This window comes from Tympanuchus pallidicinctus, unplaced genomic scaffold (genome assembly GCF_026119805.1).
Source record: "Tympanuchus pallidicinctus isolate F22 unplaced genomic scaffold, pur_lepc_1.0 scaffold6, whole genome shotgun sequence".
NCBI lineage: Eukaryota > Metazoa > Chordata > Aves > Galliformes > Phasianidae > Tympanuchus > Tympanuchus pallidicinctus.
This window is the reverse complement of record NW_026294780.1, coordinates 8,185,615-8,197,037: the sequence shown is the minus strand read 5'-3', so window position 1 is coordinate 8,197,037 and position 11,423 is coordinate 8,185,615. Positions and strand designations below refer to the sequence as shown.

The following is an 11,423-nucleotide window of genomic DNA, read 5'->3' as shown; positions in this document are numbered from 1 at the left end:
GTTGGGACATGTACCATTAGCTACTACGAAATTTAAGCAAGCTTCTGCTCCAACATGAAGCATGGCAATCAGGTTTGAGAAAAACGTGCTTTCCAAATCTCCATTCATCCTCAGAGGGTTCTTCACAGAATTTTTGTTTTCAGGGAAAGGGTTGGTGAACTGCTAACAACACGACTCAAAAAAACCCCTCTTGGAATCTGCCTCTTTCCTGACACCTCTAAAATAGCTTACTAACAGCTAGCAATAACAAGTGTGAGGAACACAATTAATGTTCCTGATACAGTTCCTATAGCTGGAGATTTTTTGGTTCCTTTTTGAAATATTAATGATTTGATTAATGAAGCAAATTAACAGGACTCCAGTGTCTTCTTTTTTCTCCTGGGCAGGTAGATGTTGCATGTAAAGCACAGGACAAATTTTCTGCTCATACCAAGTAAACCTGAGGGTGGAAGAGAGGCTGGGTTGCCATTATAGATCTTGCCAGTTCAATGGATACTGGTACTACAGTGGATGGTACTACAGTGGATATAGTTTTCCCCTCTTCCTTAATCTACCATAGAAAACACTAGGTGATATCATAGTTAAAAGCACAGCAATTCTTTTTTTCTAATTGTATGTGAACTTTAAAAAAATTTCATCTAATTTTTTCTTTAAATTTGTGTAAGATTAACAGTTGCATGACATTTAAAATCTAATTAAACATTAAAATTTAGCGAAGCACAGTCATCATACTCCCTTTATCCCCAGAAAAAAAAAGTAAGCGATTAATCTTTAAATCCTTTTTAATAAATGAATATTCATTTATCAATATTTTCATAAAGCATCTCTTCATCATTCCATTTTACTATTCTTTTTTTTTCCATTGCTGAAGAATACCAAAAATACATAGATGTGCCTTAAGCAAAAAAGACTGAATTTTAGTTTATATTTACAATGAGATGAAATCAACTTAGAGTTAAATCATCATAATATTTCTACTGCTTATTGACCCTTTGGGCTACAACACAAATAGTTCCAGTTGTTTTTTTTTTTTTTTTTCCGTTGCCTTTTACAAATGATGTGTAAATGTTATTTATAGCTAGTGTGAGTTAGAAATGAGTTAATTAGCTATGCAATGCATTTCTCTGGTGCAATTTGATTGGAATGATCATCTTTTAGTCTTAAAGCCACCTATGTTTAAAGTCATACACTGCAGCTAGCATAAAGTGACAATAGCCAGAAAATGTGAGGTCAAGGCAAACACTGTTCTTAACACATGGTTGTATGTGTGTCTGTGTGTAAGAAGTGGTGCTGGGACTGGAAGAAGGGAATTGGCAAAAAAGGCACAAAAATGCGTGTTAAGGATGAAGTGTTAACCTTAAGTGAGAATTTCCTGGCTTTTTTCAAGTCCAACCAAGACTTCAGTCTGTTCACAGTCCAAGCTGCTTGTGCCCCATGGAGTTTGCCTGGGCTGACAGATTTGGAATCTCATGAAAACCTGAAACGTGCAACTGCTCACTTTTTGCAATGAGATGGAAGGTGGGAAATAGTTTCCTGAAGGGGGTAACAGTAATAAACTGCTATCCAGATGTACAAGGAGGAGACTCAGACACTCAGTTATCTTGCCCATGTGAGGTGCTGAAAATGCACATTTCCTCTTTTCTGAGACCAGTCAGTAATTTATCCATCTACATAAAAATCCCGACTGAAACCTCTGAAGCCTCTACAGAATATGGAGTACATATTCACATCACAAATAAAAGCTCTTTTATGGTTGTGAATGAGCCCTACCTGACCAGAGCATTTCTAGGAGCTGGAGCTCGAAGAAAGGGGAGAACAGTGACTAAAAACAGTGAGAGGGTGGGACCGCTCTCTTCTTGAATTCCATTTTTCAGAACAGTTGCTTAGGGCACTAACCAAAGGACTTGCTCAGAGATATTTCATTAGGGCAACTTTTCCAAAGCAGAGCCTAGAGTTTTTATGTTTTATTAATATCGTATTTTTTGTTTAATTATATTTTGCTATTAAGGTAAGAGCTTGGGAGATAATATCAATGAATCTACAAAATGTGTATTTGGGAAGGTGCTAATTGTTTTATTACTTTGACAGTAAGGATGACAACATGCTCTACAATCCCTTCACAGTTGGAAGAAATATCAGACAGCTCATAATATGTTGCAGCCTACCAATGGAAGCTCATACTGAGGAGCTGCTCAAAAACAAGTTTTTGTACTCCAGCTTCATGGTTTCCTTCAAGGCTTCTCATGCCATACAGTTATTTGCAGTCGCAGTGCTTAAGAGCTGCAGGTACAGCCAGTTTGTGCTAGTGCCAAGGATGCAGCAGGGCTGCAGTGCAGTCCTGCAGGCGAGGGCAGGGCAATGGGGATCACACTGCGGCTCTACCTCAAGGCAGCTGAAGGAACACGTTGCTGTTCAGTGAGCAGGAGCCCCCATGATGAGACTACAGCTAAGGCTTTGCAACCTGCCTATGCTGCAGTTCAGCCCAGAGCAAAGTTTCTCAGCTCAGTTGCAGAGTCAAGGGTGGAAATAGCAACAGAGGGTACAATGGCAGCAGCACGAGTGCTCTACTCATAGGTAATCCAAATACCAGTGAGAACACTTGGCTCGTTTACAAAGCCAAGGCCTTCTCATAATCATTCCATCTTGGTGCTTTTATCCACGTTTTTTATCAACATGCATATCCACGTTTTTCTCCCATAGATATGTCCCTTGCTAACATTCAAAGCTCTCTCTTTGACATAATTTCCTATTGATTTCCCCAGGAATCCTGCATACAGAGTACAGGCATGGCCATGCCTAAATTTTTGTTTTAAATCTACTTATGCTACTGCACCTGTTGGTAGCTGTGAATGCACATGGTAGAAACACTGCTTACAAAAAATATATCTTCTTTTCTTTAGAAAGGTTGCTCTGATAAGTAACAAATTAAGTTTACAGATCTGAAATAGGCATACCTTGGATGACTACAATCTACTAGACTGAAAAAAGTTGGAAAACTGCTTAGGGAATGAATATGAATGAAAACCAAAGTGCTTACATTTGCATGAAAGGTGAGTTTGAACACAGTCTGGACATACTTCTTGCTGTCTTTTGTGATCTCTGACTGCAGGACATGAGCTTCATAAACGTACATATATATACTTTAAGTATATAAATAAAATATGAAAATACTCCATTACTGAATCAAAGTATCAGAAGTGCTCTATTTGCTCAGTTCTAAAGAATAAAAAGTTGTAACATCACAGAAAACAAAAATATGACATAGCATGCAGTCACAATAGCAAGCACAGGAAAGAAAAACATTGAGAAAATATACTTATATGCATATTATGCAAATATATTTTACATTAACATACAATGTTATAAGAATGTTAAATAATGTGAATGCATATTTAAAAAAATGCTACAGCTAGGTGGTTTCATGTTGAAGTAGCAAATAACCTGAGACATCTTCTATGTTTTCACTGGAATAACAATCTTTACATCTACAGCAGATGTAGAACACGTTGACAGTAGTTGAAATCTCAGCTACTTTACACTAAAAATGTGCTGTTCTCTTTCAAAATGACACGGCAGCTGGAACCAGTCCAAGGGGAGGAAAATGTGCTGCACATTTACAGTACTTACAAAAGATTCTTTTCACTGTTGAAGGACATTTAAAATGCTTGTTTGAAATATTATGAACACGTATGCATCTCCAAAGACCTACAGCAATACTCCTATGATCAGCTTGCTTACTGCAGAAGAGAAAGCAAGAGACCATTAAAAACAATGCCCATTAATGAGTGGGAAAAGTGTGTTAGGTCATACAAAACCAAGAAATTTTAGCAAAGAGAAACAAGTTTGGCTTGATGAGATTGTTGTTCATGGTTCTGCAATACAAATGACTTACTTTAAACTTACCAGTGTAACTCTATCACTTTATGATTAGTGTGTATGGCGGCATTTACAAACAATGTTACTAAATACTGACTTTATACACCATTACAGCTGTTTGAAAATTTCTATGACCATCAAACTTTTGAAGTGATAATACACAACACTTACGTTCCCAAGGCTTGCTTTGGACGACACCTGTCTTTCAAATTAAAAAGTTCCTCGGAAGTGCATTCTATGTTACATTGTCCATAACCTCAGAATGAATGCGTACACGTATGTGTGCATACATATACTTTTGCTCTCCAGTGTGTGCTCATATATACACACGATTCTTCGTTGTACGTATTCACACATACATGAGTATTCTCTACATTGTAAAAGTTCATATATATATATGTTTTTACATATAAATATATATAAACTCTGCAGGCAAGTAGTACTTCGCTTGTTATAATTGAAGTCCTTTAAAAAAGTTCAGTCACTCAGTTAACATAGTATAGCCAGTAAATTAAGTTGAAAAGAGAAAATGTGAATGGAAACACCATTCTTGACCATCTGTCAATGGCATTCACATCTGTTAGATCAGGAATTTTTATCTTCAGTTGTGAAGACCTTCTTCGTAAATGGCCCCTCTTGCTGTGGGAGCCTGTTCTGTCTGATGAACGCCTTCCAAGGCTTTCGCGATGTGAGCTTTGTTTTCTGTACTGGATTCCTGAGTTGTCAAAGGATATCGCTGAATTTCTGGCATCCGTAACGCTGGTTGTGACCTCGTTGCTTGCCACCTCATTGTGAATTTCAAGAGATGTTAGCAGAATGTTTCCATGGGTGTCCACCTACAGGACAAAAGTGGAAATTTGCATTGTTTCAAAAGATTTTGACGTATTAACAGCAAAGTGTGTGTGCATTTACATCTCCAAAATCATATGTGTTTTAAGAAAGCAATATTCATTTTAAGCATATGGTAATATCAGAAAAAAAGATTGGAATATTCAGCTGCTTAAATAGAGACAGGTACTTAGACACTGTTACAAACAGGGATATCATATTACCAACTTTTAATAAGCATTTTTTGGCAAAAGCAACCATTTTCCTCTCCATTTAAATTAGCTGCGCTTTAAAGGATGGAGTATTTCAGTGAAATCTCTGCATGGCTGGCAGTAGGAAGAGAAGGTAAAGGAGGGAATCTCTCTCTGCAAGAGCAGGAAATTAATTAACACTAAAAAAGCTATTTTTTCATAGGAGCACCTCTCCAGTGTAGAAAGGTTGAAGGAAGTGGCTTGTTTAGCTTGGAGAAGTGAGGGCTCCGGGGAGACCTCATTGGGGCCTCCCAGTGCTTGAAGGGAGAATATGAACAGGAGGGGGAACGGCTCTTTATGAGGGTGGATAGTGATAGGACAAGGGGCAATGGTCTTAAACTGAGACGTGGGAGGTTTAGATCAGATTTTAGAAGGAAGGTTTTCACACAGGGTGGTGACGCACTGGAACAGGTTGCCCAAGGAGGCTCTGGATGCCCCATCCCTGGAGGCATTCAAGGCCAGGCTGGATGTGGCTCTGGGCAGCCTGGTCTGGTGGTTGGTGACCCTGCACATAGCAGGGGGGTTGAAAACAGATGATCACTGTGGTCCTTTTCAACCCATTCTATGATTCTATGATTCAATTCAGGATTTAGAAAAAAAGAAAAAAGTGCGGGTGAAAACACAGTAAGCCCTATCCTGCTGAACTCCTTGTATATTGGATTCACACAATTTTTTACAGCTTTTCTCTTAAACTTTTCTTTCCATATACATTTTCCTGATTTTGAAATGATGGCAACGCATAATTTCTACTTGGATAAGTAAGTGATCTTAAATAGGAATAACACTGCTAAACTGAGGAAACAAGTAGCACTCCTCCCTCTAGCCTCCGTTTGCAGCAGGAGGTGAGCACAATGCTGAGCACAGCTGAGGAACATGATGCCAATATAGGAAATGAGAAGAAGGTTCTGATCCTTTTTTGGCCTTAGTAAACTCTGGGCTTAATTTTGCAGCCCCCTCTGAGTAACAACAGAGTTGGGTGTAGCTCCCTCTGTCCAGAAAACTTCAATTTCCCAGGAGTAGAACTGACAGAAAGTCCTCGGTGATGCCATCTCAGGCAGTATTTGGTTGCTTCAGTGGTGGGCACTGCAATCCTTCGTGCCCCATGCCCTGCATGCTGTAGGATAGGCAGAGAACAAAGCTGATGCAGGAGTCAGCTCCAATTTCCCACCAGCTTTTGGGAGAGGAAATAAACTGCTCACTATAAGATAAATGCTCTGTCCTGGGTATTTTGAACTAGTTAACATCTGCATGACTGTTCAAATGAATGCAGTTTCCCTCCCAAGCTAAGAAGAAATTGTTACACATAGCATACACAGGATAATTTCCAGATCTATTTTCACAATTTATTCAACTACAATTCAGCCTGTGATTTTGTTAATTACTACCTTTTTCTAAATTGCCACCTGATCTAGCTACGTGAACTGTGTGGCACAGCTGAACATCTCATCCTGGAAGCATAAGAATAAAAGCAGCTGAGAAAACATAGTATGGTCATGACCTATTGAAGTTCATACAGCCATCTGATACCAGGTCTGCTGAAAGCTTTGTGTGATGCAGTAAAAGTATGCATTTGCTATGTGTCTGTCCCTGTGCATTTAGCTTCTTAGAATCCTGTTCAATTTTTGGAAAATTGATATTTCTTTAATCAATTACAGATATACAGCTTATGTTTTCTTTGGGAAATATATTTATAGTCATATTTACATACTAACAATACTTTGACAAACTTCTTGCAGATGGAAAAAGAACGCATAATACAAGGAACAACACATAGGTAAGAAGAAGAAAAAAATCCTAAGGTATCCACAATACATCCTGCTGTTGTAGGCAACAGTGCATAATGCTGATGAGTGCCTATAAATAAAAATAAACAACGTGAAACAGAACCATGAGGTGCAGAAGCCTCAGTGGTGATTAAGAATTTATTTTTCCCCTGGCAGAAACCTGCTGGGTAGAAAAGTATGAGCTTGAGGTTTGTAGAAATGAGTACATGCTATTGAGCAGGATCTGCAGCTGGGGAATATACACAGCTGTACAATACAACCATGGACACCATCATTGCTTAGAGTGGTTTCTGAAAGTCACTGATTCAGTTTGCATTGCATTGTTTGCTTTTTTTTTCCCCAGTTCAAATTATGATCAGGATTTGTAATAGCATTGTGCAAAATATCCCTATAATTTGTAACTTCTTTATAAAGCTTAAAATTACATCTCTCATCCAAGCCTCTACTAAGCACATATCACACCCTTTCCTATCTCTTCCCAGATTTTGAGAAATGTTACATAAAGTTCCTTCAACTTCCTCAAAATGCCCCAGCAAGGAGCATTTTACTGGGCCCTACTCTGGACGTACAGCCTTCTCTTTGCAGTCTCTGTTTCCTTTTCTGTCTGCCACCTCCATATATGAAGACATTATCCAGTCCACAGGTACTTAGTCTTTCCATTGAGACCTGGACTGTTTTAAGTGAGGTGTCAGCTTGTACTCTGGAGGGTATATCTCCACGCTTCTCCTACACAAGGAAAGCATTAATTTGATTCCACTTATTTCATCACACTGCATAGCCTGTTTCACCTTATCTGCCAAGCCTGCATGCACCCCTAATGGAATTTCTGTCTCTGATCTCCCAGTGATACTGACACTTTTCACTGTTAGTCACTGCATCTATAAATCAAACCAGAGAGGTGGTCAGGAAAGTAGCAACGTTGATGTAAAAGCTTTGTTTGAAAGCACACAGTTACACCCTACCAAGTTGCAGGACAACATATATTTTCTGAAAATGTCCAAAAACATATTTGGAAACAGTTGTGAAGTGCATCTCTTTGTTAACAGACTGAGATTAGCAAGCCAATTTCAAGGAAGGAGCAAATGGAGAGGTTTGCAGAAACTGAAATTTGATATGCTTGAGACCTATTCCTGCAAACTGTATTGATTTCCTCTGAGGTTTTGGATAAACCTTCAAACTCTCAATAACGTTACAGCACTATATCCCAATATTTTGTGACAATCTTAAAGTGATCTTGCAAAGCAGGAACACGTAATATATGCAACACATTAAAAAGCATTTGCACACAAACATGACTTCTGAGTGATTTGAGTAATGATTTAAACGACTTTGACAAATGTACAGAAGCACTCTCAAGGAATGAAGAAGCACAGTGACAGGCTTATCCTCTGCAGGTTGACTCAGGTTTGTTTGAATATACATGTAAGGAAAATTCCCACATGAGTGCACAAGAGTATGGTGCAGTGACTCAAAGAAAACTATTACTTTAGATACAGATATAGATTATGTAAAGCAGCTGAACTGATTACAGACAAGACTACACAAGACAAACAAGACCGACATCTTCAATGAAACCTCTGTTTTACTCCTTATGAGCCTTATAAGTTTTTATGGCCTGTCATAGCATGTGCACTGGAAATTTTTCTCAAAGTGTTTTCTGAAAAAGCCAAGCTTTGTTCTTAAATATTGTTTCAAAGTGGAGATGACAGCACTTGGCCAATTTCTCTTGCTCCTTATGATCCTATTTTAACCTAAAGATTTCTCCTTCTTGTCTCCTCTGGAGTCCCTGGGTCTCCTGTGATCTCTTTTCTGCCTGAACCCACTCATTCCCCATTTTCCCATCTGCACTCTTGCATTCCCACCTCTTTCCTGACAAAACCCAGAGCTGGTTGTTCCCATTAAGTGTCTCCCAGTGAGCCTACAAAAGTAGACAAAAACAGCTGAGTGCCAAATCATTAATCAATTCCCTACTGAATAAGCATGGATCTAAATACGCAAAACTGATGCTCTTACTAAATTAAACACCATTCCTCCCACCTTTGAACAATTACAGCTCCTGCACCAGAAGGTGAATGGCACTCACATAAATCCATTTGGAAGCTGAGAAACATGAAATGCAGTGAGACATACCACACACTGAAAAACAGATTCATTTTTGTAGGTTCACCATTTGTTAACAGTGTGGCAGTAGGTCTCTTCACCCATGTAACCAGTGACAGGATGAGAGTTAATGGCCTCAAGCTGCATCAGGAAAGGTTCAGGATGGATATTAAGAAAAATTTCTTCTCATAAAGAGCAGTGATGCAGTGGCACAGGCTGCCCAGGGAGGTGGTGCAGTCACTGTCCCTGGAGGTATTCAAAAACCGTGTGGATGTGGCACTGAGGGATGTGGTCAGTGGGCATGGTGGGGATAGACTGATGGTTGGACTGGGTGATCTGAGAGGTCTTTTCCAATCTTAATGATTCTACGGTTCTAAGATTAAACTATACATATTACACGGCAAATTAAGAAAATCCAAAAATTCTAACAGCCATATATCATCACACAAGAATGAAGTAACTGAAGTTAAAAGAGGAAAATTAGCAGACAGCTCACAAAGAAACCACGGTCTTACTCTTACTCTTGCATGAACTCTGCTTCGCTAATAGGATCAACTAGGACAGTACATTGTAGATTTGAAACTTCTTTCATACCTGGAAACTTCACCACTTACTTCTTCCCTCTAGTCAACAACATACTGGCTTGTTTAGATAATGTTTTTAAATAGATGTATGAAAAGAGCTGCTATTAAATACCTTCCTCTAATTAAGATTCTTGGAAAACTTCATTTTTAATGTCAGTTTGAAAACACTTGACTAGGGTCAGGAAAGTACAAAACAGCTTGATTTACTGTGAGACAGTGTCTGAATTACTTTGGGTTCATTTAGTTCTCTGTTTAATATTCCATAAATTTTAAGGAGTACTTTACTCCTTCTGTTCTTCCTCATAAGTCTTTCACTCTGCTACACAAAAATAAACAGTGGAAGCATTTTGCTTAAACCCCATAAGGTACATTTAGGAGTTCATCAATCCCAAATTTTTAAATACCGTGTAAATATTTTTCATTATATGAAGTAATATAAATGCAAATAGCAGGTTTAAATAACAGGAGGAAAAGCTGTCTCTTTATTAGTCTTGAGTTATTTTACATCAAAATTACTATTCAATAATATTATCCCACAAAATAGATCTCCTCTTAAAACTATAAAATAAAAATTACTTTTGGTAGTAATTGTAATCTAGCTATCTGACTGTCATCTGGTCTGCCTGGTGAAAGCACAAAGGGTACACTACAGCTTTCAACTTCTTTAGTTATGTCTGAATGACTTTCTAACATGTCAGAAACCAGAGACCTTGAGTACTATCTGTGCTTCAAACAACACTGATTGACTACACTATGCCTGAGACATTTTAAAAATAATTTAAACTGCAAGCACAATAAAAATGATATTGTTGAGTATTCTCACTGAGTCTAAAAGTTGATAACTTACTACTTTAACAAAATTGCTTATATTGATTAAGTGGATCAAAATAAATGAAAGAGACTGTTAAGTTTCTGTTGACGTAGCAGATGAAACTAGGATAGCCAGCAGAAATGGGAAGATGGTAAGATCTTGAAAATAAAAGAAAGTGTGAAGAATAAGGAAAGTTAGAAACTTGCACCCCAATATCACTGATAATCAAGTAAAGATGGAGTTTGACAGTCATCCTTGTTGTATTTGAACTAAGTTTGTACGCACATGATCCCTCAGTGCACAATGAATGTCATAAGCACTACAGAACTAGGGCTCTTCTCACAGGAACTGTGTTTCCCACCCTTGAGAGATATTTTTCAAAACTTGGCACCTACTCATCACACTCACGCTTCAGAAATATCCCACTCTTCAAAACAGTACAAAAAAAAAAAAAAAGAAAAAGAAAAAGAAAAAACATCCAGAAAAGATGAAGATGCACTGGAGAATACTGCCAGTTTTGCTATTCTCATATTTCCCAATTTAGACTGAGTGATAATTCTACCACAGGAGCCAAGACACTCATTCTAAGAAGAAAATCCCACTTGTGAGAACAGTTGCTACCATTCATGATGCTTTAAAAGCAATAAGTAGATGTAAAGTGGCCTCCATCCTCAGTAGTGGCTAGTGGGCAATGTTGCCTTGGCCAACAATTAGAGTCTGAACTGGAAACCTCTGGAGCTAAAAAGCCATGCAGCAACTGCTGGCTAGAAGAACCTTTTTACAAAGGGCTTTGTATTATTTTGTTCAAAGGAAGCTATTCCCATATGTCTGAGAGCCACAGGGGGTTGAAGCTTGAATGAGCTTGTGTGATAGCTACCCTCCTGATTGATACCCCGAGGCTGAACTTTTGGTCCCACCAAACTGAAAACATAAATTGCCACAGCATGAGCTAAGAAGAAGTATTTTTAGCAGGGGACTGTAACAAATCATAACCTCTATGGATTGGCCCAGAAGGAGCAATGTCCAAAACACATGCTCACCAGCTGATTATGCCAGTGGCCTCTATCACAAGAGAGAACAAAAAGTGAGAACTGGATTGCCTTAGAGCTATCTCATGCTGATTTGGTTGTAAATTAGGCTGAATCTGAGCCTTATTTAAAATAAACAATTTATGTAGTAAAACTGAAAA

At 38.4% G+C, this 11,423-nt stretch overlaps 1 protein-coding gene across 4 annotated transcripts in view; it reads right to left on the bottom strand.

The window, feature by feature from the left end:
• Positions 1 to 764: 764 nt before the first annotated feature.
• The window catches only part of GABRB3 (gamma-aminobutyric acid type A receptor subunit beta3), a 112,750-nt gene continuing 102,091 nt past the window's right edge, over positions 765 to 11,423 (bottom strand). For 3 of the 4 annotated variants that reach the window (XM_052664657.1, XM_052664656.1, XM_052664658.1), the window contains one exon: positions 765 to 4,712. In XM_052664657.1, coding sequence (XP_052520617.1) covers positions 4,362 to 4,712 — 351 coding nt within the window. In that variant the 3' untranslated portion in view covers positions 765 to 4,361. The remainder of the gene's footprint in view (positions 4,713 to 11,423) is intronic. The other variant, XM_052664659.1, reaches the window with a different exon arrangement.